Genomic DNA, 15,528 nt, shown 5'->3' with positions numbered 1-15,528 from the left:
GCTGTGAGGGAAAGTCAGCAGGATAGGGTGATGCAGAGCATCTGAAGGAATTCGCTGGATTCAGATACTGAGGAAGTCCTTCCTAACAGGTGACGTTTTAGCTGCCGGAAGAGGAATGACAAGTGCAGAGGACCCTCTTCCTCCCACCTTCGCGTGTGACACGGCGGCAGGAGTCTTCTAAAATGGTGTCCACCAACTCTGCGCTCGCAGCTCCCGCCTGCCGAACTTCCCCACCCGCAACGTCGAGCGGCGACAGCACCCGCCCGGCACGAAGTCAGACTGTGTCCCCGCCCTCCTCTCGGATTCCATTCCTACCGCCTCCGCCCGCCGGCGAGCGGCTTGCCCTTACTTGTCATGGCGACTGTCCAGCTTTGTGCCAGGAGCCTCGCGGGGGTTGCTGGGATTGGGATTTTCCCCTCCCATGTGCTCCGACTGGCGCTAAAAGTTTTGAGCCTCCCAAAAGTCCAGAGCCACGATCCTGGGCGCAGGTAGCCGCTGGGCTCCGGGGTCACCGGGCGTCCGGCCTCGGAGCGTGCTTCCCGGGACGGTGACACGCTCCCCCGAGGTTCGGGTAAGCTCCTGACTGAGCCAGATGAGTCCCCTCTGAGTCACCGGCTCTCGGCTCCGTGTGTTTTCAGCTCAGGAGAGTCGTGGGGGGCTGAGGGTGGGGCACTAGGGACGTAGCGCTCTGGGGGGCTGGAGCTTTGGCTGGCGGCAGCAGGCTAGGAATGCAGTGCGGGGAGGCCTGGGTGGCGGTGATGGGGATGTTAGGACCAGCCGGACTCGCGGCTGGACAGGACAGTGGGACCTGCAGCGGCCTAAGGGGTGCCTCGCCGCCCCACCCCTCCCAGAGCTGGGTGCGGGAAGCCCTGAAACAAGACGCACAAAGCATCAGGATCTGAGATTTTCGGATCTCGGGATCCCGGGGACCCGTGGCCTCGGATTGTCGAGCCCCCCGCCTTCTGGTGGAACCCCGGGCTCCATTCCGCCGTGGTTATTCTGGGGCCGATGCAGGAAGCCCGAGCTGCGGAGGTCCCCCAACTTCCGGACCTTTGTCCTTCCCAGAGGGGGCTTCCCCGCCGGCCCCGGCTCCGCTGGACGGAGAAAACCCGGCCGGACCTCCCATCGCGGGAGTGGGAAGTGCCCCACGCGAGGCCTGCCCGCGCAACCGGGGACACGGCCCAGCCCAGGAGGCCCGCGAGCCTCGTTATTGTGCGGCTGCACCTCTACACTCCTGCCTGCGCCGCAGGGCTTCCGGTTTCTTTTTTCCGGAGCGGCTCACTGTCCCCCGACTGCGGGGAAACAGAGAAGATGTCACGGAGCCGGTCTCCGCTTCCGCGCGGACGGGGCCGCTCGCCCCCTCCTCCACTTTTTTCCCCCTCGCAGGACCACTCCGCTGTCAGTCTGGGGCGGGAGGGAGTGTCTGTTTGGACGCCAACCTCGGTCCCTCCCCCTCTGTGAATGGTGCGCTCCACCCCACCGGCTCCGCCGCGCGGACGCGACCACTGCGAGGGAGGGGGCTCTCAGACAGCGCGCCGACGGCAGGTCCCGGGGGTTTTCGAGAGCGGGTGCGTTTGACACTTGACTATGACAGTGCGACGAGGCGCCGTTTGTCTGTGGCCGAGACACGGTCTCTTTGGCATCCGGCTCGCGGGTTCAGCCATTCCGATTTCCGACGCAGAGCGAACGTCGTGGGGGCGGAAGGGGCGGGCCTGGAGGGGGCGGGGCCCGCCGAGCCGAGCGGAGCCGAAGGAAGCCGGAGGGAGCCGGAGGGAGCCGGAGGGGCTAGGGTCCGGCCTCCCGCGCGTGCGACCTTCCCCGTGCGGTGCTTCCAGCCTGCGCCCACCCACCTGCGCACCTGCCGCGCATCTGCTTCTGCGCGCCGCGTGTGTGCAGCTCGTTCCGAAATCGAAGCCGTATTTACACCCACTGCAATTAGACGAGTTTTGGCAACTCACTCCCAGCCTGTCAAAATGAAAGTTTTCATCGCCCCCGAGAAAGTACTCGTGCTTCTCCCCCAGTCAGCCGCAGACCCTCGGCTTTATTTTGAGTTCCGTCACCGGTTTTGCCCGTTGGAGAGCGTCGTGTAAATGGACCCACGCCGTCTGTGCTCCCTGGCGTAGGCTTCTGGTGGGCAGCACCCGCGCCTGCGACTCCCTCCGTGTCCCTGAACGTATCCGTCGTGTGTCGGTGTTCTTGGTCCTTTGTATTAGCACATCTCATCGCAGGACTAAAGCGTGGATCGTTTATCCGTTCTCCTTTCGGTGACCATTTGAGTGGTTTCCTGTTTGGGGTTGTTTCGAATAAAGCTGCTGTGAATATTCCTGTACAATTCTCTTCGTAGTCCTATGTTTTCATGTTTTGTTTTTGTTTGTTTTTTGGATAACTGCTTGGGCATGGGGCATGGAATTGCTAGGTAGGAGTGGAGACCTAAACTTCATGTTTTAAATTCTAATGTTTCACAGTGGTTGTGTTCCAGTCTCACCAGCAAGAGCCGTCCTTCCTCACATTTGGTTTGTCAGTCTTTCTAATGTGGTGCATCTTTGTGGGGTTTTGGTTTTTTTAATATTTTATTTATTTATATGACAGAGAGAGAGATCACAAGTAGGCAGAGAGGCAGACAGAGGGTTGGGGGAGGAAGCAGGCTCCCTGCTGAGCAGAGAGCCTGGTGCTGGGCTGGATCCCAGGACCCTGAGACCCTGACCCAAGCTGAGGGCAGAGGCTTAACCCACTGAGCCACCCAGGTGCCCCATCATTGTAGTTTTAACATGCAATCCTCTTAGCTGGGAGCAGTTTCCACGTGCTTATTGGCCATTCCTATGTCATCATGGAAACGGCTCTTCAAATCTTTCCCCCATTTTTTTAAGTGGGTTTATTTGCTTTCTTATTTTTTTCAAGATTTAATTTATTTTTTTTGACAGAGATCACAAGTAGGCAGAGAAGCAGGGAGAGAGAGGGGGAAGCAGGATCCCTGCTGAGCAGAGAGCCCGATGCGGGGCTCCATCCCAGGACCCTGAGACCATGATTGGAGCTGAAGGCAGAGGCTTAACCCACTGAGCCACCCAGGCGCCACAATTTTTAAATTGTGTTCTGCTGCAGAGCAGTTTTTTATATTTTCTGGATAGGTCTCTTGTCAGTATCTGTGTTTTCTCCTGACCTGTTGCTTCTCTCTCTGTCAGGGTCTACGAAGGAGCAACAGAAGATTCATCTTCTGTCTTTCAAACGTTTTCTGTGACCTGTTTAGAAAATCTTTGCTGACCCTAACATCATGAAGATACTCTGGGATATTTTTTTTCGAGAACCTTTACAGTTTTAGGTTTTATACTTAGGTCTTTGAGCCATAATTAATTAATTTTTTTAAAGATTTTTATTTATTTATTTGACAGACCGAGATCACAAGTAGGCAGAGAGGCATGCCGGCAGAGAGAGAGGAGGAAGCAGGCTCCCTGCTGAGTAGAGAGCCTGATGCGGGGCTCAATCCCAGGATGTTGAGATCGTGACCTGAGCCGAAGGCAGAGGCTTTAAACCACTGAGCCACCCAGGTGCCCCTATTTTCTGTTTCTTTGTTCTTCTTTTCAAACATACAAGGAAGAAACAATACCAATCTTACTAATTTCATGATTAGTTAATTAATTTAATGATATCCTGAGAATCCTAATACCAAAACCAGACAAGGATGTTAAAAGTAAAGAACAGGGGTGCCTGGCTGGCTCAGTGGGGTAAAGCCTCTGCCTTTGGCTCAGGTCATGATCCCAGGATCCTGGGATGGAGCCCCACATTGGGCTCTCTGTTCGGCAGGGAGTCTGCTTCCTCCTCTCTCTGCTTATCTCTCTGCCTATTTGTGATCTCTGTCTGTCAAATATATAAATAAAATCTTTTTTTAAAAAAGTAAACATTCTTGCTATATTTATATATATGCAAAAATCTGACAAATCTTAGCAAATCAAATCTGTTAATCTATAAAAATGGTAGATACATCCTGACCAAGTAAAGTTTATCTCTAGGTAAACTCTAGACTGCAGTAAGGTTGTAACATTTTAAAAATCAGCCAGTGTAATTTGCCACATTAAGAGATTGAAGGATAAAAATCCTATGATCATTTCAACAGATGCATAAAAAGCAGTTGACATTATCCAACACCTATTCGTGTTTATTTATTTATTTATTTATTTATTTGAGAGAGATCACAAGTAGACAGAGAGGCAGGCAGAGAAAGAGAGAGAGAGGGAAGCAGTCTTCTTGCTGAGCAGAGAGTCCGATGTGGGACTAGATTCCAGGACTCTGAGATCATGACCTGAGCCAAAGGCAGCGGCTTAACCCACTGAGCCACCCAGGTGCCCCTATTCATGTTTTTAAAAAGAAAAGAGAAGCCAACCTCCCAGCAAAGTAGGAAAAGGGAAACTTTCTCAGTCTGATAAAGGGCACCCCCAATCAAGTTACCATCAGCACATAATTGTGACAGACTGAATGCTTGTTTTCTAAGATCAGGAACTAGGATTTGATTCTCATCCCTTCAATACTGAAGGTATTGAGCCCCACCTTGGAGGTAGAGACTACTTTAAAAATAAAATCTTGAAAAGAAAAACTACCACAAGTGATAAGTGATTTTAGCAAGGTCACAGATTTCAAAAGCAATATACATGAATTATATTTTTATATAATAGCAACCATTGAATCTGAAGTCAGGTAATGAATTATAAAAACAATGCCACCTGCAAAGCACCCAAAAACATGGCGTACCTGGGGATAAATTGAACAAAAGGTAGACAAGCGTTCTGTATTCAAATTGCAAACTGCTGTGTGAATTTAAGGAAGATTTAAATAACAGACTACCATATTCCTGGATGGAACACCCAATATTGGTGAGATGTCAGGCTCTCCAAAATCATTTAATTTGATCCCAGTCAAAATCCTAGCAGGTCTGTTTGTAGATACTGACAAGCTGATTCCAAAATGAAAATGTAGTACAAAGTTGGAGGTCTTAAACTAGCTGACTTCAAGATTACTATAAAGCTACTGTAGGACATAGCAGTGAACAGAAGAGAGCCCAGGAGAAGACCATAAGTGTAGTCAAATGGTTTTCTAACTTTTTTATGTGTTTGAAATTATCCATAATAGGTCTTACGCAATTTTCTTTTTCAGGTTTTTTGTTTTTTGTTTTTAGAAAAACACTGATGAGAATAACAAACACTCATAGTCTCACCAAATAATTATAACATTTAACATTTTGTCTTATTTGTGTCCCTGTTTTAATCTACAAGTAATGTATGAATACCATCCTTTTTATTTTTCTTCGTTATTCAAGCTAGAACCCTTTGACCAGTACCCCCAGTCCCATGAGCATACGTATCTCCCCCTGTCTGAGAGCATCACTGTCATATCTTTGTAAGTTTTTATTCTTGCCTTTCATATTTTCACATATATATGTTTGTAAGCAGTAAATACAGTTGACTCTTTTTTTTTTTTTTTAAGATTTTATTTATTTATTTGACAGAGAGGATCACAAACAGGCAGAGAGGCAGGCAGAGAGAGAGGAGGAAGCATGCTCCCTGCTGAGGAGAAAGCCCGATGTGGGGCTCGATCCCAGGACCCTGAGATCATGACCCGAGCCGAAGGAAGCAGTCTAACCCACTGAGCTACCCAGGTGCCCTACAGTTGACTCTTGAACAGCATGGGTTTGAACTGCATGGGACCACTTATTCATGGCTTTTTTCGGATAAATACAGTACAGTATTGTGAATGTCTTTCTTTTTTCCTTGTGATTACCTATAGTATTATCTATAGCTTGCTTTTTTTTTTTTTTTAAGATTTTATGTATTTATTTATTTATTTGAGAAAGAGAGAGAGAGAGAGCACGAGAAGGAGGAGGAGCAGGGGAAGAAACAGGCTCCTCCCTGAGAGGGAGCCCGATGAGGGGGCTCAACCCCAGAGCCAAAGGCAGACGCTCAACTGACTGAGCCATCCAGGCACCCCTGTCTCTAGCTACTTTAAGAATATAGTATATAAGGTGCCCCTGGGTGGCTCAGTTGGTGAAGCATCTGCCTTAGGCTCAGGTAGTGATCTCTGGGTCCTGGGATCGAGACCTTCATTGGACTCTGTTCAGTGTGGAGTCTGCTTCTCCCTTTTTCCCTGTCAAATAAATAAAATGTTTTTTAAAAATATATATAGTATATAATAAATATGCAAAATATGTGTTAATTGATTGGTTTTTTTTAATTTATTTATTTATTTGACAGACAGATCACAAGTAGGAAGAGAGGCAGGCAGAGAGAGAGGAGGAAGCAGGCTCCCTGCCAAGCAGAGAGCAGGACTCTGGGATCATGACCTGAGCCGAAGGCAGAGGCTTTAACCCACTGAGCCACTGAGGCGCCCCTTGATTGTTTATATTATCGGTAAGGCTTCTGCTGAGCAGGGGGCTGTTAGCAGTTACATTTGGGGGCACTCAAGGGATACACATGGATTTTCAACAGCACAGGGGAGCGCTACCCCAACCCCCACATTGTTCAAGGGTTGACTATAGTTATTCTGCATTTGTAATTCACATAAACTACTTACATTACTGTGTTTGGCCTTTTTTTTTTTTTTTTTTTTTTTTATTTGACAGAGAGATCACAGGCAGGCGGGGGTGTGGGGGAAGCAGGCTCCCCACTGAGCAGAGAGACCCATGCAGGGCTTGATCCCAAGACCCTGAGATCATGACCTGAGCGGAAGGCAGAGGCTTAACCCACTGAGCCAGGCAGGCAGCCCATTGCCAACTACTTTTTAATGAGCCTGTATCTGAGCTATGTCTAGTTCCATACACACAGATAAATTCATCTCTTCAAACTACCTCAGTGAGGGGCGCCTGGGTGGCTCAGTGGGTTAAGCCGCTGCCTTCGGCTCGGGTCATGGTCTCAGGGTCCTGGGATCGAGTTCCGCATCAAGCTCTCTGCTCAGCGGGGAGCCTGCTTCCTCCTCTCTCTCTCTCTCTGCCTGCCTCTCTGCCTCCTTGTGATCTCTCTCTGTCAAATAAATAAATGAAATCTTTAAAAAAAAAAAAACTGCCTCAGTGAATGTGTCTTGTGGGCATTTCATGTAGTAGGTATTTCCCTACCGATACATAGTAATGTTTCTCATCATCTCACGGAGAACACTGGCATCAACATATTTTGTGAAAGACTTGTGATGCTTCCCCATTGGAGTGTCTTCTAAGGGGGTCTGCCTAGACATGGTTTTGTGAAGTAGTAAGTTGCCAGACTCTGCCTTATTACTCTGTAGAATCATCATCTTGTTTCTTGTTTTTTTTGTGTTTTGTTTTCTGGTCATAGCTTTCAACGAAGAAAGTTTGTTACACCAGACTCCAGATGTATTTAGAAGCCTAATTATTTAGAGCTTGGGTGTGGCTTTGGACAGCCCAGGTTCAAATCCCTCCCCCTGCCCCTGGAGAGGTTTCTGAACCTGGGTAAGCGAGTTAATTCCTTCAACCTCCGCTCCTGCAGCTGAAGATGATACCTAGGGTACTGGCTTCTTGAGAGGATTAATGGGATAAGCCACGGGGAGCAGTGGGCCCCCGTGGGGATGATAAGCAACCCCCACTGTTGGGATGGTGGTGGGCTGGGTGCCTCGGAGGAGAGTACCAGGGAAGGTACTGCCACCCGAACTGTTTGGAAAGTCTGGTTCAGCTTTGGAAAATGTAATGGCCCTTGATTCTCACCCCTGGGAAGGAACCTGCTCTGAAAAGGTTTTCTAGTGATTCTGCCTGCAGTATAGAACTAACAAAATGGGACAGTCCTGAAAAGGCACATGTTTGTTGAGCTCTTATTATGTGCCAGGCACTCGTCTCAGCTCTGTGTGTTCCCCATAATAAGTAGGGTGCTATTTTAAAGCAGAGGACACTGAGGCCCAGAGAGGTTAAGTAACCTCCCCAAATGACACAGTGATTAGGTGGTGAGGCTGGGATGCAGGCCTAGCCTGCTGCTCCTGTCTCCGGTCCTGGGTACGTTTCACCAAGCACACAGAGATGAGCAAAACTCCCTGCCTGTATGTGAGAAGGCCGAAAGGCTAGCCCTTGGGGTAGGGGAAGTTGCCCTGCAAATGTTAGGTAATAGTACAGTGTCAAACTCAGGGCTTTTGACTTCTGAAACTCCCTTCCATGAAAATCTCAAAGTTCTTTTGATCATTGATGCGGGGCGGAGGTCCTGGTCCTTCCCCACCAAGCAAACGTTCGGGATCTCTACCCCGGCCGCCCCCTCTTGCCTTCTTCCCTGCACAGGCATTGTCCATTCCTCACTCACGCCAGTTAGCAATGGCAGTTGTGATAAGGAGCCCTTTGCCAACCTCCGCACTGGAGAACTTTTTTCTTTTTTTTTTTTTTTTTTTTAAAGATTTTGTTTATTTATTTAACAGACAGAGATCACAAGTAGGCAGAGAACCAGGCAGAGAGGGGGGAAGGGAAGCAGGCTCCCTGCTGAGCCGAGAGCCCAATTCGGGGCTCTATCCCAGGACCCTGGGATCATGACCTGAGCCGAAGGCAGAGGCTTTAATCCACTGAGCCACCCAGGTGCCCCTGAATGGTCATTTTTAGCAGAAGTTCTGTTGTTTACCCATGTGTGTGCTGTGGGCAGATCCCTTCCCCTCTCTCTTGAGACGCAGCTTCCTCACCTGTGGGGGTCACCTGTTGGGGGGAGGTTGCCTAGGGCGGCCATTGTGGTTCTCTGGACAAATGAATTAACACACATGAATGGATTTCACAGACTCTTATGTACATAAGAAATCAGGCCCAGGAGCAGGTGAATGGTGGGAGGAGCCACGGGGGTAGGGGTGATGGGCTTGTCCCCGCTCTATAAGACACAGGTCATGAACAGGGACATCCACAGGGGGCGTGTTTTTTCCAAAAAACTCATGTCAAACTTGGGGAAGATGTCAGGAGGCGGTGGAAGCATAGCCTGGTAGGTGCCCGGGCCAGGACTGGGACCACCCCTGTGAACTGCTTGCTCCATTGACAACCCTGGCTCACGACCGGGGCACAGCCATTCACCTGCTTACCACAATCAGGGAACCTGACCGGGCAGTCTTTGGGTGGACTGGGCAAACACCCCTGAGGAGCTGTGAAGATGAGGTCCCAGAACGTGCCTCCCCCAAGACAGTGGCTGACCCCAGGGTTCCCAGTAAAGGGAACCACCAGTGCGGGGTAAACTGGACTGTGTCTGGTAGCAGAGAAGGCTGCCAGTGGCTGGAGAGTGCTAGAAGATGAGGTCAGAGAGGCAAGCCAGGGAGTCCTAAGCCGGGGGTGGGGGTGGAGATGGCGGTCCTTCAGGAAACTTCGTGATGAAGGGGGTCAGGTGGGGAATGTGGGCGTCTGGGGAGGTATTGCCCCCCCCCCCGGGTGGAGGATGTGGGCTGACATGCTTCATCCTTATTACCAAGACAGAGGGCAAAAGTAGGGTACCCTTGGGCGCCTGGGTGGCTCAGTGGGTTAAAGCCTCTGCCTTCGGCTCAGGTCATGATCCCAGGGTCCTGGGATCGAGACCCCCATTAGGCTCTCTGCTCAGCAGGGAGCCTGTTTCTCCGTCTCTGTCTGCCTGCCTCTCTGCCTACTTGTGCTCTCCGTCTGTCAAATAAATAAATAAAATATTTAAAACAAAAAAATTAGGGTACCCTTTCAGGAAGGCTGTGGACCCCCTGGTGGGAAGCCTGGAATTCCCTCTCTGGTTATCTTTGTGCCTTGAGGACAGGTGGGCTGGGCTGCGCCCTCGAGGGGCTGGGCAGGTGCAACGCCCCTGCTCTTGGGGAGGCTGAGGCCAGGGCCATGGCATCTTGGACCTGGTATGGTGTTGGTGGAAGTATCCACCCTGCCTCAGGGTTGGGGGTCCCGGGGTTGGGTGTGTCTCACTTGGAACCCCCACTTTGCTCTCCCCAGTGGCCACACTCCATTCCCAGGAACTGCAATGCAGGACCCACAGTCCGAGCTCACCATCGACCCCCCTCTAAGCCAGGAGACATTTTCCGAATTGTGGAACCTGTAAGTGGAAGGCAGGGCAGGCTCCTCACCAGCCTCCCGGGACCACTGCCCCATCCTGCCTGTCCTGCCCACCCACCCCGATCCCCAGCCCCCTGGTAGATGCCCGTGGGGGGGTGGTGGGCAAACGCCAGCGCTGACTTCCTGCTCTTGTCTTCCAGGCTTCCTGAAAACAATGTTCTGGTAAGGACGGGATGTAGGGAGAGCCAGTAGGGGCCTGCGGGGCCGGGGGCTGAGGACCTGGCCCTCTGACTCTTGTCTCCACACCTGCAGTCTTCTGAGCTGTCCCCTGCAGTGGATGAACTGCTGTCAGAAGGTGTGAACTGGCTGGGAGAAGGGTCCAATGACGCTCCCAGGATGCCGGCGACTCCTGTGCCCGCAGCCCCCGGACCCGCCCCCTCCTGGCCCCTGTCATCTTTTGTCCCTTCCCCGAAGACCTACCCTGGCGCCTATGGGTTCCGTCTGGGGTTCCTGCATTCCGGGACAGCCAAGTCTGTTACTTGCACGGTCAGTGGCCCTCAGGGGCTGGTTACCCTGGGAACGTTGGGTACCTGGCCACACGCCCCCTGGCTTTTTCTGTTTGGGACTTTGGGGTGCCTGTCCAGTCTGCACTTGCTGTCAGTCTTACCTGTTTAGTTTGGGACCTTGGGCTTTCATCCTTCCCATCATATGGGGCCCTGGATCTCTCCCTCGTTTCCTTTGCTCATTCAGCCCTTGGCTCTTTAAAGTAAGCTTCTAGGATGCAGACCCTCCAGCCCGGCCATGTCTGGCCACCCTCCGCACACCACTCGCAGCCTCCAGGGGTTGTTTGGGCTGTTTGTCCGTCCCCTGACCCCTCTCCTTTCCTTACAGTACTCCCCCTCCCTCAACAAACTGTTCTGCCAGCTGGCAAAGACCTGCCCCGTGCAGCTGTGGGTCAGCTCGCCACCCCCAGCCGACACCTGCGTCCGGGCCATGGCCATTTACAAGAAGTCGGAGTTTGTGACGGAAGTGGTGCGGCGCTGCCCCCACCATGAGCGCTGCTCAGACAGTAGTGATGGTGAGCGGGGCGGGGGCACAGACCGGGCATTGCCGGTGCCCGGAGACCTCAGACCCCTGACTCCTCCCCGATGGCTCTGCTTACAGGTCTGGCCCCGCCTCAGCATCTCATCCGGGTAGAGGGAAACCTGCGGGCCAAGTACCTGGACGACAGGAACACCTTCCGGCAGAGCGTGGTGGTGCCCTACGAGCCGCCCGAGGTCTGCTTTGGTGTCTGAGCTCTCTGGGAGGGGAGGGGTGGAGGGGCTTGTCAGGTGGGACATAGGGGGGCTTTCTTCTCCTTACTCAACCTCTCCACGGCCCCTTGCGGGGTGCAGAGCTGGATGGGTCATTCCCATTCCGAGGTGGGGGAAACTGAGGCCTGCGGAGACTACAGTCCTGCCCCCGGGGGCGGGGCAGCCTGATCGCAGGCCTGTCTGCTGTCTCAGGTGGGCTCCGACTGCACCACCATCCACTATAACTACATGTGTAACAGTTCCTGCATGGGGGGCATGAACCGCCGGCCCATCCTCACCATCATCACTCTGGAAGATTCCAGGTAGGGCCCCTTCCTGCCTTACCCATCCTTCCTACTCTTCCCAGCTGCCCGCTTCGCGCCCTCTGCTTCCCCCGGTTTCCTTTCTGTGGCCTCGGAACCTCTCTGGCCCTGTGGCTTCTTACTATTCCTCTGGCTCAGGCTCCACAGAGGATGAGGGCGGTTGGGATTTGAGGGGGCTTGGTGAGAGGGCTCACCTCCCTCACTGCCACCTGCTTCTGTCTTCTTGCCTGGGGTAGTGGTAATGTGCTGGGACGGAGCAGCTTCGAGGTACGCGTCTGTGCCTGTCCCGGGAGAGACCGGCGCACAGAGGAGGAAAATTTCCGCAAGAAGGGGGAGCCTTGCCCTGAGCCGCCCCCCGGGAGCACCAAGCGAGGTAAGCAGGCAGGACTAGAGGAGGCAGGGGGAGCACAGGAGGGTGCAGTTCGGCTCCCAATGTGCCCTTCTCTTGTCTTCCCAGCACTGCCTCCCAGCACCAGCTCGTCTCCCCCGCAAAAGAAAAAGCCGCTGGATGGGGAGTACTTCACCCTTCAGGTACCCAGTCTGGCGGGGACAGGCAGGCTCCCACTCAGTGGGACCGGAGGAGGGAAGAAAAACAGAACGGAGCAGACGGGAGGCTGGGCCCTGGTCCTCTGTCCATCCTTCCCTCTGCTCTTGTCCCTGGAAGTGAATGTTGCTGGCTTGAAGATGGGTTTCAAGCCCAGCTCCCAGAATGCTGGTTTCTTTCTGGGCTGCTCTGCCTGCAATTAGGCCCCCTGCCTTCAGGGGGCAGCCATCCCTCGCTGCGGATTACAGTTTACCTCAAGCCAACAGGGAATGCCCTTTGGGCTTTGCCTTCACGATTTTCTCTCCCTCCCTTCCCCTGGCACAGATCCGTGGCCTTGAACGCTACAACATGTTCAGGGAGTTGAATGAGGCCTTGGAGCTGAAGGATGCCCTGAACGGAAAGGAGCCAGGGGGAAGCAGGCCTCACTCCAGGTGAGTGACCGGGGCCCTCACCCAGCCTCCAGCCCCTGCCTTCCCACCTTGGAAAGCCACAGGATTCCGTTCTTATCCTACCTTCAAGGTCAAACTGAGCTGATGCCCTGGGGGGGGGGGGCACCCTGCCCAGACTTGCTTCCATCTCCCACAGGTCAATCCCACAACCCCGTTCCAGCCTTGGGAGGTCCCCAGACCCTTCAAGGGGTGAACAGTGGGGTACCTCTTCGTCATTTCCAGCAACCTCTAGTGCAGAGCTGGGGACTCATTTAGGGGCCTGATAACCATGGGGCAGTATTGGACACAGTGGGGTTGGGACAGACCCCCCAGCCCAGCCAAGGACGAGCAGGTCCGTGTGGCCTTGTGACTGCCCTTCTTCGGTTCTGTTTCCTTGCTTGTCAGGGGGTGGGGGAAGAGGGAGAGAAAACATGGAAGTGCCCCAGGTGCTCAGCCAACATGCCTGTAGCTGGCTGCAGCCATTTTAACTGAAATTTCCCTTAGCCTACATCTAGGACAAGGAGCCCCAGCCTCCCACTCGCTGATGTCACCTCTCCCCGCCTTGTCTCCCAACAGCCACCTGAAGGCTAAGAAGGGGCAGTCTACCTCCCGCCATAAAAAACCGATGCTGAAGAGAGAGGGGCCCGACTCAGACTGATGTCCCCTGCTTCCTGTGGCCCCCGCCCTGCCCCTGCTGACCCTTCCCTACCGCCCCCCGCCCTCCCTCCCTGGCATTTTGGGGACTTGGAACACCTGCTTGGTGTGTTGACTGCTTTGGTACAGGTGTACCCCACAGAAGCCCGGGGTTCTTCCATCCACCTTGCCCTAACGCGCTCCTAAAGGAGGTGGCCTCCAAGGTCAGTTGGTTGGGGGGGGACGTAGGACGTTCCAGCTGGTTTTTAAAGATTTTTACTGTGAGGAACCGTGGGAAAGGTAGGAAAATGTTCCTGAATGTCAGGTGCATTTTCGAAGCCATCACAGACTGGGCTCTGAGCCCAGTTCTCTACCGTTTTAGCCAGTGGTTGAAATTTCCTAATTTCATAGTCCATTTTTATGAAATTCTGATAACCATACCTACCTCACGAAGTTTGTTGTGAGGAAGAATGAAATGGTGTATGTCTGACCCCCCCAAGCAGCCCTTTTCTCCCATGGTGCCTGTGCCTTGGTGCCTTCGTGGGTGTCGTTGGCTCCCTGTCCCTGCTGGTGGGTGGGTGACCACAGCTTCTGTGATGGGCAGCTGACGAGGGGTCCCCACCTTGCTGGCATGGCCAAATCCTGTCTAACCTCCTGGGGAGCCCCGGCACCCCCAGCATCTCATCCCATCTCGCAGCCTGGAGGACTGATTCCATCCCATGGTGTCGGGTCTGTATCTGCCGAGGGCTTTTGCCTCCCCGCCTGGTTCAGGGTGAATTTCTTCTGCACTCTGCACTCATCATCCATACCCCCTCCTCCTCTTCCCCTTTTATATCCCCTTTTTGTACCGATGTCCTATTTTACAATAAAACTTGGTACCCCCTGTGCGTCTGCGGGGCGGGCACCTGGGCTGGCTGTGTGGGGCCCAGTGCACGGCAGGGGTGAGGAAGGAGGGAACGCTGGGAGACAGCCACCTGAGTGTCCCAGGAGCGTGGGCTGGGGGGCGCCCAAGGCCGGGGCTCCCAGAGGAGAACAAAAGCTGGAGACTGGGTCAGTCTGCGGGCTGCATGACAACAAGGGGGGGGGGGGGGACTCCATTCATAACTCGGGAACCAACTGTCCCTCCTCCCCTCCCGCCAGGCCTGGCACGAGGTTCTCTCCTGCCCCTGCTTCTAGGATTGGGCCGCTGCCCCCCTCCATCAACCTCTCACCGAGGATTATGGGATTTAAATGTCTGATTTAGCAAGACTGAGCCTCTGGGGTCGCCATCTGCTCCACAGGAGAGGAACGGGACACCTGGGTCCCCGAGGGGAAAGGCAGCAGGCGACGACAGATGAAGACAGAGAGCAGGGGAGGCCTGCCAGCCTGGGTCCCAGGAAAAGTGGGGGCGGCTAAGGTGAGGGCTGGGGTGTGGGGCCGGGGCCTTCCCGGCATCCCCTCAAACTGGGCCTGACGCCAGGCAATTCAATGAATTGAAGCTTTAAACTCTGCCAAGAAAACCTTTCAAAGGGCTTCTTGGAGTAGGGAGGAGAGCTGAGGTTGGGGAGCCCAGCACCCCCTCCTGTCCTATTCCTCGGTGCTGCTGGCTCCCAGGGAGGGGGGCTGGGGATGAGCTCTCCCTGTCCCCTGCTGCTGGCTGAGCCAGTGCCTGGAGGAATGGCCAGACAGTGGGAACATGGCTTGGCCCACCTCCCTAGAGGTGTGTGGGGGGGTGCTAAGGTCTGGAGAGGCTTCTGAGGCCACTGTCTTCTCAGCCTTATCAACCAGGTTTCAAGTGCCTGTGGGAGTACTGTGGCTTGCCCCAAGGATCCAGCTTCCCTGGCCTCAAAACTGCCTTCTTTCTCTTTCTCACTGGGGAATGCCAAACACTCCCCAGGAGACTTGGAACCATCTCCTTGAGAGACGGTTCTCCTGCCTTGGCAAACCAGAGCTCTCGAAACTCATTTTGTCTCCTCACTCTGCTAGATGGGTCACCTTGGAGCTCCCTTCTGACCAGCGTCCAGCACCCCTGACTCCCATTTCCCTGCCTGTGGCAGACACAGCCTCTGCCCTCAAGCTCAAAGCCTGAGCCCAGTACCATTGCGATCCAGAATGCTAACCAACTTACCTCCCTGATTGCAGGAACACAGGGTTCCCAAAGCTATGAGACCCAGCAAAAGATGTATTCTGAGGAAAATGCATAGCCACAAATGCTTTCATTATTCTAAAAGAGAGAGAGAGAGAAATAAAAGGAACCTAGCGTGCATCCTAAAAAAGAAACAAATTGTTGGAAGAGAAAGCAAACTTGGTTGAAAGGGTAAATCCAAAAGCAGGAGCTTATGGGGAATAAAAACCATTAATTTAAAAGAAG

General features: G+C 53.3%; 1 protein-coding gene across 4 annotated transcripts; it reads left to right on the top strand.

Annotated features, from left to right (window-relative positions):
* The first annotated feature begins 404 nt into the window (after positions 1–404).
* On the top strand, positions 405–14,061 carry TP53 (tumor protein p53). 4 transcript variants are annotated; one of them, XM_044249002.1, is made up of 11 exons: positions 405–571; positions 9,899–10,000; positions 10,159–10,180; positions 10,271–10,504; positions 10,850–11,036; positions 11,123–11,235; positions 11,464–11,573; positions 11,810–11,946; positions 12,031–12,104; positions 12,442–12,548; positions 13,122–14,061. In XM_044249002.1, exons 2-11 carry the CDS (start codon positions 9,927–9,929, stop codon positions 13,201–13,203), a joined length of 1,140 nt encoding a protein of 379 aa, XP_044104937.1. In that variant the 5' UTR covers positions 405–571; positions 9,899–9,926; the 3' UTR covers positions 13,204–14,061. The 4 variants fall into 4 exon arrangements, with proteins under 4 accessions (XP_044104937.1, XP_044104940.1, XP_044104939.1 ...); XM_044249005.1 differs by lacking the exon at positions 405–571 and adding an exon at positions 3,519–3,542; XM_044249004.1 differs by lacking the exon at positions 405–571 and adding an exon at positions 5,620–5,644.
* Positions 14,062–15,528: the final 1,467 nt, after the last annotated feature.

The sequence above is a fragment of the Neovison vison genome, chromosome 5 (assembly GCF_020171115.1).
Source record: "Neovison vison isolate M4711 chromosome 5, ASM_NN_V1, whole genome shotgun sequence".
Lineage (NCBI taxonomy): Eukaryota > Metazoa > Chordata > Mammalia > Carnivora > Mustelidae > Neogale > Neogale vison.
This window is presented reverse-complemented; position numbering and strand designations above follow the sequence as displayed.